The 20,004-nt window shown below is 35.8% G+C and overlaps 1 protein-coding gene across 3 annotated transcripts in view; it reads left to right on the top strand.

The window, feature by feature from the left end:
* Positions 1-19,090, top strand: part of LOC113227944 (transmembrane protein 184B) — a 31,767-nt gene extending 12,677 nt beyond the window's left edge. Inside the window, exons 2-8 of one of the 3 annotated variants that reach the window (XR_003310245.1) lie at positions 4,375-4,540; positions 6,672-6,898; positions 10,638-10,839; positions 11,362-11,594; positions 12,549-12,633; positions 14,174-14,265; positions 15,288-16,105. Coding sequence is in view for 2 of the 3 variants with exons in the window: in XM_026461054.1 (XP_026316839.1) it covers positions 4,375-4,540; positions 6,672-6,898; positions 10,638-10,839; positions 11,362-11,594; positions 12,549-12,633; positions 18,942-19,090 (1,062 nt within the window). In the remaining variant the exon portion in view is untranslated. Of the gene's footprint in view, positions 1-4,374; positions 4,541-6,671; positions 6,899-10,637; positions 10,840-11,361; positions 11,595-12,548; positions 12,634-14,173; positions 14,331-15,287; positions 16,106-18,941 lie in introns of those variants that run through there. The other 2 variants (XM_026461054.1, XM_026461055.1) reach the window with 2 other exon arrangements.
* The last annotated feature ends 914 nt before the right edge of the window (positions 19,091-20,004 follow it).

Raw genomic sequence — 20,004 nt, 5'->3', positions numbered from 1 at the left:
CTATAAAGAGCCTAAAACGTTGGCTTGTTTGAAAAAAAATACAAATATGCGCGGTTTAGATCCGGAAAAAATAATTTAATTTCTAATGAACATTCGTGAATTCACTCACAAAAATGACGTCATGAGAGTTGTTTCGACGGGCGCGAGTATGACCATACAATGCTATCGTCATAATTGGTAAACAAGATAGTTATTTCGCTACTCTCTCGGGTTTTGTATGTTTACATCAGGCACTTGCTTGACACGTGTAGGTAGGTAATTTCTGTTTACGTCCAGCAATTAAACATTCCTTGCGAAGTAAGTTTTACTTCAGGGTTAATTTGTATCACTAATTTAATTAATGTAATAAAAACAAATAGCACGAAACAATTAGTTAAAAACATATGTTACAAAAATATCACGATGTTATCATATTTCTTATCAAGCTGGCTAAGGCTTGTCGCTCTATATTTTGTCTGCCGACAATATTTTGTTCCGCTCCAGTGGAGAACAACGGTTTATTACCTTCAAGCCTAGTTGACGTTCTCATGTTACCAAATTCTGTTATTTGCATTATGATGTTTTTCATTTGTCTTTTCACCGCGTTCCTTGTGATATTGGCAACTTCTTTCAGTAACTATAAGTTCTTTTATTGAATCAGGGAATACACTAATTATAACCCATCAAATCTATTTTGTATTGAAACTTCCGGTACACCATTTGAAAATCCATTTTACAACACAAAGGAAGTAGTATCTTATAGTATCATTATTACTTGTGCTTGTGGTTGCGCTAGTTCTTATTACGTGTAGAGAAAAATCGTTCCAACTTCTTTCCTTTCAAATACCATGTAAGGTAGACAAAACATTTACGATCGTCATCTATGTGAGAATCATCGCCTTTTGTTTATCGTCTGAGATTGGAAATAAAAAAAATTATCTACAACAGAATACAACGAAACCGGCTTTGTTGACTACACCATATTTACCAATTGATTCCATTTTCATCGTGTTAACCCTTGACTAAATTATAAGATTTTTAAAAGTAGTAATGTAAACTGCTTTTAATATTCTAAAGTTAATCATATTTTATTAATTTCATATTTTGCATTTGTTTGTCCATCAGAAAATTCTTAATTGGTATTCTTATTATTTCAAAGTTCTCATGAATTATGTTAACGGTAATTTATTTTGTGGTTATGAATTATAATTTGCATTGCTTATTGTTATTTGCGTTATTTTAGTTAAAAGATATTTAATATTTGATTATGTCATACTATCCTCGTTGCATGTATAACTATAATATATAGTTCAATTATGTGTTACATATAACGGCTTACACGACATTATAGAAGTCGCTACCCTTTATAATAATAAACTATAAACCTTTGTTTCACTAAATACGTCGTAGAATTTATTAAAATTGCATTACGTCAACGCTTCTTCTGTAGTATGATTAACGTACATTGCTTCATTACTAAATATGATCATTCAGGGAGCGACTTTGTAACAGGAAAATAATTTGAAACAATTAATTGCTGTAGACATCCTTATATTATGTATGGCTGCTTTTCCCTACAAACAGGCGATGGCGGATGCATTCCGGGGCCGGGAATTTTTGTAATGTTCGAGTTCTTATGCACCTTGCCACATTGAAACCCGGTAGCGCCGGGGCCAAACGCTATGACAAACAGGCTCGAGCTGGAACCACCGGGGCGAACTCGGGGCGTTTGCGGGCGCGAAACTGTATTCCATTGAGTTCTATACAACTCAATGGAATACAGTTTTGTCGGGGCGCGGTCCGGGAACGGGGCTTTAACGGGATTGCACGTTGTATTTTTTTATAACTGTTGAATGTGTTTTTATTAAGTTTCAGTATGAATCCAACCCAAATTTCTTTTGCGTTGCTTCCGTAATGCGAATAAAAGCAGAATATTTTCTTGAACACTATCAGACAGCGATAATAATATGTGGTGCTTTCTTTAAAATCTAAGTATGAAATGAAATGTGGTTGCTTTTAAATGTCACACCGGCCGCTTTCGCACGCGTGGTACGCCCCGGCACGCATTCGCTTCCGGCAGATCCGCCACCGGACCGCTTATGCCGTTGTGCCGCGTTTGTGTGGCTTGAGCTCTAAGGTTGGTCTCACGGTCCTGTTGACTAAAGACGTTGCGTGCTTCGCTACCACTCGTATTGCCGACGCGACTAGTTGTGTAACCGTCTTTTTCGCTCTTATTTCATGGACAAAAAGCATTTTCTGACCGACTTAATGTGATTCCGTATAGATAAGTGTGGTGACTCTTTTATGTGACACTTTAGTAAGATACTCACCGTGTATTAGCACATTTAGACTTGGTTAAGGTAACCATCATAACCTTTAGTTCTACATGTTCTATACGTATAGGACACACTTTGCCTACCCTAATGGTAATTCAAAAGCGTGGGTATATGCATATTATAAATAACATACCAAGAAATATTTATGGCGGCCCAATTATTATCTAATATTTTGTAGATAATTATGTAATGTTTAAGTAGCAGTGGGACTCCTTGTGAAAGAGTTCGTCCAGGGTAGTATTGCCACCTTACCTATTTACGCCGCAAGCAGTAATGTGAGCGTTACTGCGTTCCAGCTTTGAAGGGTCAAAGCTACGGCAAACTGGCGGCGGACATTAATTTTATCAATGTATATTTTATGCTATTACAATTGGAATAAGGTATAAGTTGCAATGCTCTGAGACCGACCTCGGAGTATAGCGGCACATTTCTCTCTGCCTTTCCGTCCGCCGTTTTGAGCTGGCCCTTTGTTTGCTGGTGAAATTACCGGCACATGGGACTTGTCAACTTTATGCCTCAGGATGGCGGGTGCAGTGGCAGTGCCCCTCAGACCTTTGCGATTTAAAGCTCTTAATGGCAATGGATTACAGTTATGAGTGGGCATGTCACTTACCATCAAGTGTAAGTTCGTCCCGTCACTCAACACTTAAAAAAAGAGATATCGTTTGTCTTATTATGGTTGTACGAGGCTTTACGCCTATACTTCCATCCTATTTTGCCTTGTATCGATCGTTCTATTTACGTACCGTGCCTGTTTACTTACACCTGCCATAAATATCGTCGCTTTTTTTGGACACTGTTATTGTGATTTTAGGGGAGCGGAACCTTTTCTTTAATGTTTATCATTTTTGATATTCCCAATTTCGTCATCATGTTGTTGAAATATATTCACATTCACAAACCTAATATGAACTCAATCTAAAAAAAGACCTTAGTTGTTTTTTGTAACTAGCCTGATAACCACACCATCAAGATCAACAAATATACACCAAACAGAACGCCCATGTGTTGAATGGAAGACGTCGTCGATAGCTGACGAATAATTGAATTTGGTGCTGGTGACGGTGTCGCCGATGAATCCTTTAAATAATCATTAGCACTTTTATTACTATCACGCTTTAAGTGTGATACACACAGAGAGCGGGTTCGGGTCGGGTCGGGACCACGGCGGGTCTAACTCCGTGTATTCATGCTCTGGTTACACAGAAGCAGCCGCGGAAGCGTTCCGGGCGCGGGAATTTTTGTAGCGCGGCCGCCGCGCGTTTTAGTGTGACAGGATTCATTCATACTAGCGTCCGCTAACCAAACCGCGGCTAAGTGACAAGATATTTTTTACAGATATCATAAAAACCATAACCCAGTTTTAGAATATTGAAATTGTTTAATGATATTTCAGCTATGCATCATTAGGTAAGTTCCGATGAGTCGAACACGTTAACTAATTTCAACTGTTTTGTGCTCTATTTTTTGCTATTTAAAGCGGTTATTTGACCATTTGTCACTTAGCCGCGTTTCTAGTTAGTGGATTGCAGCATATGAACTCGTTACAAAAACATTACAAAAATTCCCTGCGCCCGGAACTCTTCCGCAGCCGCCTCTGTGTAGCCTGAGCATTATACGGACGACAACACACCGAGCGCGGGCGAGTACGCTCTCTGAGCTCTCTGTGTGTTTCACGCTTTTAACGTATTTTATTCAAGGTAGATGGGCCCCTAGATAGTCAAATAAGCACAAATAGATATTGGCGTATAAAATTATTATGAACATAACCGGAATGATTGCCAAGATGAAGTAAGATAATAAAAGAACAAATATAGAACAGACAAAACAAATCCTGCAAAAAAAAAAACTTATAAAACGGTGCACTAACCAAAATAGCCAGACTAGAACTAATTTAGAAAAGCTGATTTCCCAAGTTGGTCTTACCGGGAATCAAACCCAGTAAAGCCTCATCCAGCGACCACATTGCAAACAGTTGAAACTTTTAATGATATAAGTCACTGTTTCACCCGAGGTGCTATCGTTATTGTTTTTAATTTCTCATCGTAATCCGTTGCAGATCTACCAGCACCTGCGCTGGTACACAAACCCGTCGGAGCAGCGTTGGATCGTGCGCATCCTGTTCATCGTGCCGATCTACGGCTGTTACAGCTGGATCTCGCTGCTCTTCTTCAATAGCGACTCGTATTATGTCTATTTTTTCACCGTCAGGGATTGCTATGAAGGTGAGATGACCGTCATACGCTTTATTTAATATTCTGCAAACGAAACTAGATAGTTTAGATTAAAAAAATGTTTTTTTATAACATCAAGTGACGGAACGAACAAGTCGTGCACCTGATGGTAAGCTACACGCCTGTCCATAACAACTTGCCACTCAGAGCTTTAAATTACAATCTGAGGGGCACTGCCCAGGGGGACACCCTGAGGCATAAGTTGACAAGTCCCATGTGCCTGTAATTTTACCAGCACCCTTACCCTTCTAACCCAGAATGCAGTAATGCTCACATTACTGCTTAGCGGCAGAAATAGGTAAGGTGGCAGTATTTACCTGGACGAACTCATTCACAAGGAGATCTACTGCTGTTATTGGAAGAATACCTTCCTTATCTTAGATTTTCTTTCATAATATGTCGTAGATTTTGTGGCAAACAATAACATACTAAATACATATACAGTACTATGTGTCTTTACGTATATTTACATAGCGATTTCAGAATTTAAAACAAAAAATAACGTTATTATTTTGTATTTTTCGGCGTAGGCGGAGACAGTTTAGTATGTTATTTAATTCATGTAGGTAGTATTCTTCTTCGAAGCATTAATAAATAAATTGGTCTTATATATGTATAGCAAACAATGAAATTCAATAGATGTTCTCCATGAAAATGGAGTTCAATTTCCCCACGCATATGCATCACAAATCAGGTGACTATACATAGACGTTTAAAGTATGATCTAATAATTCAAGAGTTTCGTACACGTTTGAGATAAAATCGCATATTCGTGAAATTTACTTTCAACTAACTGTTATCTGAGTATCGTAAGAAAATACCGTAAACAGAAAAAAGTTCTTTATATCTAGAGCAGCGTGGTATACGCTACGTAAATGGCGAGTAGGTTTTCGTTGCTTTAAATGGCCAAGTGTCACATGAAGACACATTTTTTCCGTATTAGACTAAACAAATGTAATGGAAGTGAAAGTGTGAGAGACTGTTGACTATTACTAAGCGAATCTCCCTAAAGTAGGCTAAGCTATGACCCTGACCTCAATACATTGGTGTAGCCCGCTATGTTAAGGAAAGTTATTGCCATGTTGCAGAAATTCGAATGGAATTTTACGTTTCCTTTTTGTAACACTCGTTTTTTATTTAAACAAACAAATCCGCAAGCGTTCTATGTTTCAAATAAAGGGAAACATGCAAAAAACAAACAAAATTTAAGAATTATAAGAATATGAATGTCACTATTTTGCCTTAATTGATTTACCATCCTCATTATCCGTATGAACGAACGACTTTTTATTCCATTTTCTAAATGCTGCCTAAAATGAATAAGTTTACCAGAATCTGATGGCACAATAACGTAGTGGGTAACAATCAATATGTACCTATAGGCGTGTAGTAAAGAACCTAACGTGCCAAATAGCATTTTCTTTTCTACAGAGCGTCTTAAAGAGATTTGGCATATAAATTCAATCTTACTATCAAATATGTTACATAAAAAACGAACGACGATAGGAATTAATGTCTCTTACCAGTTGAGTTTTAGCATTGTAAAGCGATGTTTTTAAATACATTTGAATTATAATAATTTAACAAAACAATCATCTCAGTCAGCAGCGATGATAGCACCTGTAAACGGCCGACACGTTTGTTTATTTGCAAAAACAAATATACGCTATTTACATCCGAAACAATAGTTTCATTTCCTGGAGATTGGTAATTTTCAGGTTCGTTTTCTCTTCCTAATCTCGGTGGAATTTATAATTCTTTAAATATTCTAGAATATTATCATGAAGCATTATTTAATATTTGAGTGTAGTAACCTGAAATATTATTTAAAATTTCATCATAATATACTCGAATACTTAAATAATATCAGTACAGAGTGCATCCCCCAGTTTGCCACCTTCAGCGGTGGAATATTTTCTTAAAATTTAAATGGGAGTACTATTGAGGTACCCTCTTACCAACAAAAAAATTATCATCAAAATCGGTTCACAAAGTTATCGCGTAACATAATAAAAAAACGCACTGTCGAATTGCCACCGAAATTGGAGAAAACTAACCTAAAAATTACCCATACATTGTTATTTTAACAGATTGTAACAATCAATTATTTTTAAATTTCCAGCATTCGTGATCTACAGCTTCCTATCGCTCTGTTATGAGTACCTCGGCGGTGAAGGCAACATAATGTCTGAGCTACGTGGCCGGCCCGTGCGAGCTTCCTGTATAAACGGCACTTGCTGCCTATCCGGTGCCACTTACACGATTGGTTTCCTGCGCTTCTGCAAACAAGCCACCCTTCAATTCTGCCTCGTTAAGCCTGTTTGCGCGTTTGTTATCATCTTTTTGCAGGTAACAATAAAATCGTGACATTTTCGGTGCCAACAAACACATTCACATTTATACAGAGTTTAATTGTCAAATTACAAACATCATAGACAACAACTTTTGTTTCATGATTTTTTACAAAATGTACCAAAAATAAACTTTTAAATTCGTGTACTCTCTGACATTTTTTAGGTCTATAATTGGTAGTAAGTTGAAATGCGCAAGGGTCGGGCATGATCCCCAACCCCGCTCCTGCGTTTTGCATCGTACCGCACAGATTATCACTGTTTAGAGCGATCTATTTAAATATTTTTATTTTTCTACGAAAGTAAAACCTCAGGAATTATTAATAATTAAATAATAAAAAAAATTAATAAATCATGGAATTAAAGTTGTCGTTTATGTTTCATCAGTGATTTAGACCCAGAAAAAAAATTTTTGTAACACACTAGTTTTACAAATATTTTTTTTTATTGTAATGTATAAGTAAGATACAAAAAAATGCATAGTACTTTTTAGCCCGTGAAATCAAGATTAGATCTTATCAACAATGTGATAACACTCAATTGGCCAACTAACTGTAAATGATGACGCAGTCTTTGATAACGACAATGATTCATATTTTTGTAGCTACTAAAATCTTCAGTACTTAAGCCATTATTAGCCAATTTCTACGCATTATTGATCGATTTCGTAATTGTGGGGATTTTGAATTTGCGCATTAGTAGAATGAGTTTAAACTTCGAGTCATACCGATAAGGCAGAATGCACTATTGTACATGGAATTTGTTGCACATAATTCGTTGATTACGCTAATTATGACATAATTATTTGGATTGTTCTGTACTCGCTTAGCTCTTACGTCATTGCATTCCAAAACACGGCGGCTTCATGGCTTATCAAAGTATACCGTATTGTAGAAAATTTGCGTAAGGTATTAGCAGCAAATAGAGTAGCACTTGAGGCACGTTTCTTTAGAAGTAATATCAGGAAAATTGACACCAAACAACTTTAAGTGTTCTTCTTGCATGCAGGCAACGGCGGTTATCTGCAGCTTGCTTGTAAAAAAAAATTTTCCGTCTAAATTATAGGTTCCCTTTTAACTTTTTTTTAAAATTCCTTTTCAACTTTTTGGCTCACTGCCCACTTTGGCAAGATAACAAAATTTCACCGCCCACCACCACAAAAAAATAATTGAAAACACTTATTTTTTTATATTTAACTTAACACAAAAAAATCACAAGGACAAAAAATTATACATGTATGTAAGATAATTAAATTTTTTTTTTTCAAATGCGGTAGTGTCATCAACGTACATCAATAGTAGCTGCATCAACGCCCTCTAATTGCTACCGAGGCTCCTACCGCCACCTTAGGAGTATTCAGCGTCCACTCGGGGGCGGTAGGGATTTTGGGAAACTATGGTCTAAATTATAAGTTATATCCATTCGTGATAAACGGAACGATACGTTAATTAATAAAATATAGTTCTCCTTGGCGCTGTTATATGGCTTCGGTGATTTCATGTTTTGTAGTATTATTTATTACAAAACCGAATGTTAAAACGTTTGCACGTAAAACCAACTATGGTAATCAATCACTGTGATGTGTTACGATAATTTTATTAAAGAACGTACTAGAGATTTCTAATCGAAACAGTCATTATCTGTTATACTGTACAGGGATTTCATTATTATTGTGATAGCTAGGTTTTAAGTGCTATAACCAATAATATGACGTTTCATAGTTTAGGAAACAATGTGAACAAAAAACGTTTTATATAATCCAACACAGAGTACTAAATAATCCGACATCAAAAAGTCATTCATCTCCTACTTCGTCATCCTTAGAGGTGGAATATTTTCTTCAAATTAAAATGGGACCATTTCTGAGGTACCTTTTTTCCAATAAAAAAGAATTATCAAAATCGGTTCACAAAAGAATTATCGCATAACATACTTACGAAAAAAAAAAACACAATCGAATTGTGAACCTCCTCCTCTTTATAAAGTCGGTTCAAAATCTGATAACTGTCTGTCAAGAAGCAGACACAACATGGGCGCACGTTGACAAAACGTGTTCGCACGTTGACAAAACCTGTTGGAGTAGAGAAAATTTTCGCTTGTCTATTGACATTAAAGCGTTTTCTTGTGTATATATTTAGTATCTGGTTATGTATACATAGTGATTTAAGATTTAGATATGTACAATTGAGTATGTTACTTGAAACGGTTAAGTATAATGTAACGTATACTGGTTTATTAACACTTTTTTATTATAACAAGTAACGGGACGAATAAACAACTTATTCGTAACCTGGTGGGAAGGTACATACATTTGCAGTGCCACTCAGCCTTAATCGCAGAGACCTGAGGGGCGCCTGTCATCTTGAGACACAAAGTTGACAAGTGCCTGTAGTTCCACCCAACACCCTTAACCTTCAAAACTCAGTAATGCTCATATTACTAACTGCCGGCAGAAACGGGAGGGTGACAGTACTTTCCTAGACGAACTTTTTCCCAAGAAACTCTGCTGCTATTAAAAACTAAACTAGGCTATCACTGTTTTTTACTTATTATGTCTAAACAAAATCAATTAATAATAACAGATATGTATGCCTGCTTCCGAGTTTCTGAATTCAGATTGCTCATAATTATTAATATCACATGCTTTTTAAGGCTATACAATTTTGTGCCTCCGTAGAGCTAAATGTGTTGTTTTTAACAGTACGTGTTATTACTGCGGATATTTGCTTGTGAAGTCATTATAATCCGCATCCGGTGTAGGTGCGATGTGTGCCAATGCGTCTGTCCTAACATAATAATATTACAATTTAAGTAAAAGATGTATTCCATAGTTATTTAAGTTATTGCAATGTGAGAACAAAACCTGCTGCTCTATAAATTTAAATACTCCATCAAGTACACTCAACTGCGTTAATATTGTTACAAAAATATTTACATACTAGATGCAACATGTATTTTTAATCAGTCAGTCGGCAATTTAAGCGCGGTGATAGTTATTAGGATAAATTTTATGTTGTGTTTAATCATTTATTGTACAGGATAACACGCAAATCACATTTTACAAAAGGAACACGCAAACAAAAGGTTTTGCTTATTTCTAAAATAAATTTCTTTTAAAATAAATCTAAGTACTGGACACAAAATCTAAAATAATGCGCTGCTAACGTGTACATACTGTTGGGTAATTTAACAAAAAAATTGAAATAGTGGAAATTTTTCAGGAACAATTTCTGAAAAATTGGAAACATGTAATTGAAAGGAAATAATTGAATTGGAAAAATATGTTCTACGTTTAGATATATCTTTTGAAATTTTAGAATTCTAAAATAATTGTAGTGAAAAGCACGTTAGAGTAAAACGAGATTTAAAATGATTGCACAACAGCTAAAAAAACGATCATAGGTAAAATAATATAAATAAAATATAAATTTAACTGTCTCCGTGGCCGAACGGTTACCATGCCTGCCATGACTGCCATGCAGAGGTCCCAGGTTCGATTCCCGGGCCGGGAGAAATATTTGTATGGCCTACATTTATTTGTCTCGTGAGTTTGGGTGTAATTTGTAATTGTCTATTTGTGTGTCCATGGCACCCGCGACACAGGGTTTCCCTAGTGCGGGGCTATGTCGATTGTGTGCGATGTTGTTGTGTGCGTTGTTAATATTGCAAATTTTATATGTATTGTATGTTAGGAAAGTTTTATTAGTAAATAATATAAACTTCATTATTTTCTGCAGTCGGCGAACTTGTACAGCGACGGTGACTGGTCCCCGCATGGCGGCTATCTCTACATCACGATTGTGTACAACTTCTCCGTGAGCTTGGCCCTGTACGGCCTCTTCATGTTCCTCGGCGCCACAAGGGAGATGCTCAAGCCTTTTGACCCGGTGCTCAAGTTCTTTACCGTCAAATCCGTAATTTTCCTCTCGTTCTGGCAAGGTATTTTGATTATATATCTTTTTGTTTTTAGTATAATATGTAGGACTAGCTTAACAGGACGCGACTTGGTCGAGAGTATTGTTGGGTAATTTTACGAAAAATTTCAAATAGTGGACACTATTCCGGATAAATTCCCGGAAAATTGAAAAATATAATTTCAAAGTCTTATAGAAATGTCTTTTGAAGTTTTATTTAGCGTGTATTATAAAATAAACTAGAGAAAAACGAGATTTAAAATTATTTAACAACAGCGAAAAAAACCATTTTTAATGGCTCCGTCGTTTTCGTTCAATAACTTCCAATTTTGACAGGTGTCAACGTCAAATATGGAATATGAAGGGTAAAATATCCGGAAAAATATATGTATATATAAATGGAAATGTTTCCATGATCTAACACCAGGCGAGAGCGACAGAAGCGCGAGGAAATGCGATCTATGAGAGTATAGCAGCATCACGCGCTTTATGTCGCGCGAACAGCATCGTTATAAGTGTGTATTTTAACATCAACTTATTCCCACAGGTGTAGCCCTAGCCATCCTAGAGAAGGCCGAAGTTATATCGCCAATCATAATCGACGGTCAGCCGACCACCGCTGGTACAGTCTCTGCTGGCTATCAGAACTTCTTGATCTGCATTGAAATGCTGGCTGCAGCAGTCGCGCTGCGTTATGCCTTCCCTGCTAGCGTCTATGCGCATGCACACCGTGATCCACACCGCTCTGTTACAATGCAGTCCATCTCTTCCAGCCTTAAGGTATGACGTACACATCATTAAATTATATGTGAAATATGTTAATGTGAAAGATACATTTACGTAACTTATATATACAGTGAAAATTAATTATCTACAAAAAGTAATAAACTAAAAGAAATCCTAGCCAAAAGTGGGGGTCGACTTGAAATTTGAATGTTTGGCAATTATGTTTTCCTATAAAGCTTTGAAAACCAATTTAAATAGTGATTATTGTGGAGTTTAATTTTGACGACCTCGGTGGTTCAACGGTTTGCACCGTGGATACTGGATGCGGAGGTCTCGGGACGATTCTCGTTAAGACCAAACCTGGTCTTAAGAACTTTTCTGAATTGGTACTAGTCTTGAGTGTTCTGAGAAGTGCCTCAGAGTGAATTCCTTTGCTCTGGTACTCATAGTATAGGGAATTCCCTAGTTTGAGACCAGGCAATTGCTGTGGTTGTCTGGCAATGTGCAAGACAACGATAAGCAAATTGTTGTGGGTTTCAATGATAGGAAGAAACTTTTTATATGAACAATTGCGCACCCTTTTATTCTCTGCATCTTGTAAGTCAGCCATTACGTATTTTGGGCATTTCGTTAGATTTCTTTCCCTCGAAAGCATATACAGGTTGGAAATTTTATTGTATGTAAAGCTTTTTGGTATTTCTGGTATTTCTAGCATTCTTACCTCAGTTGGTTTCACAGAGTCTTTTGATCCCTGCCAGGATCGAATGGCATGAAAAAAGTTTCGTGAAAATTGCCTTTATCTTGCTGAAAATCTGTGAATGCCAAACGAAATATCTTCAAAATTTATGGACAATCTTTTAGGACTGTTTTCTTGTAGCTACGACGGTTTAGCTGCCCTTCCGCCCTGTAGAGTTCTAACTGAGCCATTAACTCGCTGAGAGAAAAAAATTGCTGTGGTTGTCAAATACATTTCTGCATAACTAAATTTTATGAAATTCCCGTTTGCAGGAGACAATGAATCCCAAGGACATTATGACGGACGCGTTCCACAATTTCCACCCGCAGTACCAGCAGTACACTCAGTACAGCTCCGGTAAGTGCATATGCTAGCTTCGTGACGTCATCGCATGCCGCCGCATGATAACATGTTTTATTTGCCCACCATATTAGAATTACGTAATGAGAGATTGAGAATAGACGTGTTTCGTGTTTATACATATATTTAATCGTTTTTGTACCTGTATATATTTTCGATATTGACGAACATATCACAGTTGTATTTTGTTTGATGATACTGATGTAAATTCTGATTTAGTCTGCCTGTACATTGACATGGCACTTCAGCGTACAGATTTTCGTCACTTTCTAATTTAAAAGGGACCACAATATTTTAGGATCTATTAAATTAATTCGATTAATAATCCATTTTCACACATTCCACATTGTGGGCTGAGTACGGATGTCACTACAATCGAATCAGCTTGAGCCGGTCAGGAAAACCATTATATCCTTGGAATGAAAGCGAAAAAGACGTTGCGTATTTGATTTTGGCTCGGATTGCCGCAGCGATTCACACAAATCGCGCAACGTCTTTTTCGCTCTAATTGCACAGACATTTTTCTGACCGGCTTAATGCTATTCCGATGGATAAATGTAGTGACCCCTTCGAAAAGGCAGGTTTCGTCATGATATGTTCCTTGACCATCAAAGCGTCACGATTATGAATTCTTCACAAAATTGTAAAATTATTATTGTTACAACTATCGAACAAACACAAAGAAAAATTCTTTGGCTCCGACTGGACTTGAACCAGAGTTTGTTACCTAATAGTGTTAAGGGTACCTGGCTGAGTGAAGAAACTCAGAAATAGCGTTACAACTAAAAAGTCGTTTAAACCCCACACTATACTGAGGATCTACTTGCGTTCTCCAACCGAAACATTTACTGTCAAATAAGTCATATTCATCCAAATTAAAAGACAAGTATGAAGCTTCATTCGCATCGTGCGTGTTTTAAAATGGTCGAGTATTACTTATTTGACAGTAATCGTTTCGAATGGATGTCGAGCGGAGAACGAAAGAACAGGGTCTGGAACGGGCACATAAAACAATTGGTGCTCTCTAGCTGAGTAGGTTTGAGCAGTAGCCACGGTTAGACAACAGACGCTGGTTTGAGTTCAATCGGATCGAAGGCGTTTTTATTTGTCTGTTCGATTTTTGCGTCAATAATATTGCAATCTAGTGGAATATATGGATACGGTAATAAAACATGATATTTAAAAAAAAAAATTTTAAAGTTTGCAAAGTCCACGTCCATGGAATCAACCTTGCAATCCAGTGGTTTAAACGCCTTGTGCCTTTTAACTAATTTAAAAAAATACCCACGACAGAATCAGAATGTGTATCTGCACGAGACTCGTTTATTTATCCCTCGACTCTATTTTATCTTGATTGGAAATTCTGCAGACACAAAACAATCGTCAATTCTATTATTATTTTCAAACATAAATAAGTATTGACTCAAATGCATTCAATATTCTATACATTGTTTCTTTTGTTATCTATATAACGTCTACATATGACCAACATACAAACACTAGAACAGTTCCTTCTTACATTATAATTTTCTTTCAGATGTAACTTCTCACCTGCCTTACGAAAAACTATAAGCTCTGCCATAGCCGTGCTCTGCATGACGCATTGCTGTTCGTTGTATTACATAATACGCTTGTTGTCCATAAGGTGCTATTATATTTAAAGAATCTTTGTGTCTATATCGTATGTCGTGGCTAGTATCATCTCCAATACAATTTAATTTGCATCAAATGACCGCAAAACTGTTCCTATATTTTCTGTCACCGCAAATTATATCAACACGTTCATGGGTAGTTACGGCGTTTACCGTAATCTATCTAATCGTATCTATTTAGATATCAGAATATGATATTAAGGGGTACCCCGGTTCCCATATGGATCTCGACAAAGCCAACTACGGGCGTTATGTGCGATTTCGAAGTACTTTCTGAGTAGCTGCCCCTTACTGCTTCTCCATAAAGAACTATCAATAAAGTTTTGACAAAATTCAGTGATTTACACGTACACATGTGTGGACATTACATTGAGACAGTGACATTGAACTTTTTAACATCAAAAATAAGTTTTAACCATATTTTTTGTCTAAAACCCATATGTTTTACTATTAATTAAATATGCTGGTGAAATTACAGGCACATGGGACTTGTCAACTTATGTCTCAGGGTGAATGGGCGCAGTGACAGTGCCCCTCAGATCTTTGCGATTTAAAGCTCTGAATGGCACTGTAACTGTTATGGACAGGCGTGTAGCTTACCATCATCAGGCGCACGACTTGTTCCTCCTGTCACTTGATATTATAAAAAAAATTACGCAACTGCAATCATTGTCAAAGCCGTACTTTCTTTTATAATAGAATGTTGTTGACGAGATCCTTAAATATTGTATTGAATCAATATCACGTCAACTACGTTATAAAAAAGAAAAGTATGGATATTTTTGTGTTCAATTCTATTTAAGTACTGTCCATGAACGGGATAAGTGACTAATTACGAAGGTATTTGGTACAAGAAAAAAAAATTATTGACAAATCGGTTCATCGCAACACTATTTCACACATAGAGCCAATACTGACATATTCGCTCCTTTAGTTATGTTTACACGAAGAATGCATGTACCTTGTTCGAATAGCGTGAAGATAATTTAAATGTAATAGCATCCACATTCGTAAATGATTGTGGGTGACCTGTCAATATACATAGAGAACATATGTAGAGATTCTATGAATTTTGACACTAACTTACAGTTGTTTGCGGATAAGACAATAAGTTTACCGAGCATGGAAACATCACTAACTTTTGTACAGCTAATTCATGTGTTATGCCTGACGATAAATCTCATTCGTAATATCCAAAGCTGTATGAAAACATTTTACATTGTCTTGCCAATTTGCGAATTAACCGGAATCGAACTTTGTATTCGAAGTGCTGATTAGGTGTTATCAAAATTAATGAAAACTGCAATAGGTAATTGTACACAGTCATATATTTGCTCTTTTAAATTTCGTCTATTCATGTGAAAGAAACAATTAAAATGAAAGAATCCGTTAGACAAGAGAAATTAAGAGACTTTTTGTTAGCCATAACACTTTTAACGGAAATAATCTTAAAATTGAGATATATATTTTTTAGACATTCACACCTTTTCAATATTTTTCGTAAACAAATAGATTTTGCCGTTTTGTCATTAATTTTATCGAGAAGAATTCAGTTGTTTCGGTGCTCGGCCCTATTCTATTCTTATTTAAGATGTTTAAGTAAATATTATTTTTTATAATTTTGTAATAATTATCCGGTACTTGACTAGTCCGAAACAAATAACACATACATTACAGTCGCCTTGTTGGTTAAATATTCTCTATTTGACACTGCAATACACGTTTTGTACACAAGTGTTTAATAATGTTCAAACCAATGCGATGTTCTTTTTTTAATTCGAATAATAAAAATAAGAGATAGAACTAAAAAGATAGAACAATCATATATTCGGACTAATCATTGCCATATAGTTAGTGTTACTTTGTACTTATATTTAGATTACAGTATCGATGTTGTAGTGTGTAAACTTTTCATTTTCTGTGATTTATTATTTCTTTTGTATTATTATTTTTTTATTTACCGATCTATGGGATGAAATCCGTTAGTTAAAAGCTAGGCTCCATTACGAAAAGCAGTAACAAAAACGTTAGTCTTTTTTTTACTATTGGGCAATTATCAGGTTCACATTAAGCCTTTATCCAGTCAGAAAAATGGTATTACTACATTTCTTATTTCGCTAAACCAAAGAATGGCATTTCCAGTTCCACTTGCATTTTGATATTTCTACATCTATAAACAGTTACTTAACACATATTTTAACTCCTTAATAACCTGTGTCCCAAAAAGAGTAATAAATAATTCAATTTTTGTTTTAAACTGCTTTTAATATTAATTGGGTTAAGATTATTTTTCTTTATAATAAATAATAACATTACAGACAGTAATTTTTGGTAATAATTGAGTTTAGGGATAAGCTTCATTTTGAAACAATTGTTTTAAATCGTGTACACTGGCCTCTCACTAATAAAGAATTTATCTATATTTCTATATTTTCATTGATACCGTTATTTACGACAGAGGAAGGTAAGTTTGAATGAATATTTTAAACGCTTTTTATAATTATTTTTTGCTTGCATGCTTACGAGTGTTGTCATATATTGTATTTGCGTGGACGTATATAATAATTATATATTCCTAGCTGAGACTGGTTTAATGTAAATTTAACAAAATATGTGCAACGAGTCTGATCATAATGATGTATTTGTGTTGCTATAAAAGTGTTCTAAAATATTTATTTAGACTCTGTTTTAGTTTATTTATTACAGAACTTTTTACCATATTGACGTATATTACGTTAAATAGGTGGTATTTCATTAACTAATAATAGTATTATTTTTACTAATTTTGCCAATTGACACTTTTATACAATACAAATATGACACCATGTGATTTTATCTCGGCTTTCAGCTCCTAACAATGAAAAATACATCCCAACGCTCTTTTATATTTAATGTTTAATATATACTAAATATCCTCACCGTGAATAAGGGAGTCACCACACTTATTCACACGGGATCTCATTAAGCCGGTCAGAAAAAGGTTTATGTCAGTGCAATAAGAGCGAAAAACACATACGTTTCGATACCGCTCATACCGCCCCGATCCAACATTAATAATTGTGGTATCTCCTTAAACTAGCGCAAGCCAAGTACATATTTGTGTATTTGTACGTGTCTAAGACAAAATAGAGTACCCTTTTACAATGGTTTGCTCGGGGCTCGGACGCGTACAAAAACCAAACTCTTACGTAAGTTTACTCTCTGTGAATTAACCGTGTGGCTAGGCCTTTACTGTAGAATGAGTAAATAAAAAGACAAACTTGCGCAACATAATGTTTCACACTGCACACGACGTATTTTATACGCACCGACGACGCGCATTTACGGCGGCGTAAACATCTTTGCGAATACGCGCCGCAGACGCGCTCTAGTGAATCGATTCAAACGCGCGCCAACATGGTTGCAAGCAAGAAGCTTGTTTTTTTTATACTTAGAATTTCATATTGTTGCTTCATTTGAAAAACTAACTGAAATTAACAAACAAAAATAAATTAAAAACTATTTCTTATCAAAATGCGCGGCTAGTATAAAATACGCCGTATTCAAATAATATGTAATGTTATCGACACGGAAACTCATTAAGCCGGTCAAAAAAAGCTTTAATGTCCATGTCTTAAGAGCGAAATAGACCGTGTATTTCGCGTCGGCGATCCGAGATGAATCGTAAGGCGGTACGTGTTTTTCACTCATTATTTCATGAACATAAATTTTTCTGACCTGCTCAAGCCGGTTCCAGTTTGGCAACTCCCTTATTGAAACATGTTGCTTCTCATACTTATTATAATGGTATTAAAGTCGCAAGTTGATAATATTTTTAGCCTCGCCATGTTAAATTTCAATGAACCACTTAGGTCGAAAACGCGAACATTCTTGTCTAAACCAATGATATTATATACTTGAATAAAGGAATATAAGATCATTAGTCTAAAGTCAATATAAGCGTCATATTTCTAGGTATAAGACGTAAGTCGTCAAGCCTATAGCATCACACTGATATACATATCTATATTATTTTCTATTAGTTGTTAATATGGTGGAAGTTATTTTTTTGGAGAATAATTTCTAACACAGTGTGGAGCCCAAATAACACAAGCCAGTTTATTGCACATAGTAAAAGTGATTTTTACATTATTACTCGTAATACGTGGATACTTGTATCAGTCTGCTGATAAAGGTACCTTATGAGTTGCATGCACCTTCGGTATTTGTATACGATTCACATTAATTTAGTGCAAGCAATACTCCTTAAAATTCTTCCATTACGTACCTTCATCTGTGGATTGTGGATCGACACATTTGTTTATGTTTTTGCTCAACTGCTTCAGTATACGAAAGTCGATACAGCATATCGTCATGTATTCCCCTTTAGCACGAATGATCATAATTTATAATTTTGGCGGAAAAAATATTTTCATGGTTAGATTCAGGACTTCATGTAAGAACATGTAAACATGCTGTGATGTAAATCAATCATTTTCGTCAAAGTTGGAACTTACTTCCATTGGTTTTGTTAGGGACAGTATGCTAGATATGCATAAGGAACTCACGAGGTTTCATTAATCAATGAGATGAAAATAGTGTAAAAATCACGTAGTCACCACTAAACCTGTCACCTTGCACATACTGAGAACTAATTCTTAATTTACCACATAGTGATGCGCGCGGGTGGTGGGACGGGGAAGCGGGAGGAAGGAGCTGCGCTAGCGCCAAGGCCGCCGCCACAACGCGTTGCCACCATCAGCCAAAGCAACAATTATCACGAGAAGACCACTCTGCTTTCTTCTGATGACGAGTTTCAGTAAAATGTGAAATATTATAGACCTCCAGTCTTCTACGGCAATACCGTTATTTTAATCGATCTACCAGAATCTCAACATAAATGGGAAAATTGACAATTGTTGTTAGCAACATTTATTAGAATTGGGATAAACATTCTTGATACTTACGAATATATAATAATATATATTATGATTTTTTAATAAGAACGTTATAATTGTATTTATCTGGTGGTTGTGTTTTGCAACTGTCCTGCATAAATGTCTAATAAAAAATAGTTACAATGAATAAAAGTATCAAAGTGTTCAATTATAGTTATTCGCTAAATCAGAGATGCCAAAATAAAATTGCATCAAGATTTATTTTAACATCATCATCGTGCAAAGGGTCATTTCAGCATTACGATGCCTTATTTTCTCAAACTCGTATCTTATAAAGAGTGATTATTCAGGGGTAGTCATGGCAAAACGTTCTATTTATTTTAAATTTCTTATCAAGCGTGTTAATATGGATGCGTTACTTTAAGAATAGGCAAAAGCCAGTGTGTGAATATGAAGGAAATGTGATGCGAAATCAGTCCGCAAAATTTGTATACACAATCCATTTTTTGCATTTCAGTAACTCGTTGAGAAAGTAAGGCGACGATTTGTTGTTTTGCATGCCAAAAGCAACTCTATTCTTGAGATTCTGGTAGTTTTCTGGTAGTCATGCTATCTGGAGTAGGAACTCGTTATACATAAACTTCATACACCTTGTTGGCATGGTTTTCCTCCAGCAAGAGTGTTTAAAACGTTCTATAGGTTCTCTACAGTTTTTATCGGCATCTGGAAAGGTAATAGTAACGGTATTGCTGTCGTTGTTGAATGTTTAGCGCCAATGAAAACTAAGTTATTGATAGTAGGTATACAGCGACCACCTGCGCAATTGGTAAACCACCTTG

This window comes from Hyposmocoma kahamanoa, unplaced genomic scaffold (assembly GCF_003589595.1).
Source record: "Hyposmocoma kahamanoa isolate Upper Pololo Valley unplaced genomic scaffold, ASM358959v1 220, whole genome shotgun sequence".
NCBI classification, from domain to species: domain Eukaryota; kingdom Metazoa; phylum Arthropoda; class Insecta; order Lepidoptera; family Cosmopterigidae; genus Hyposmocoma; species Hyposmocoma kahamanoa.
Note: the sequence above shows the minus strand (reverse complement) of the source record. Positions and strands in the feature narration are given on the sequence as shown.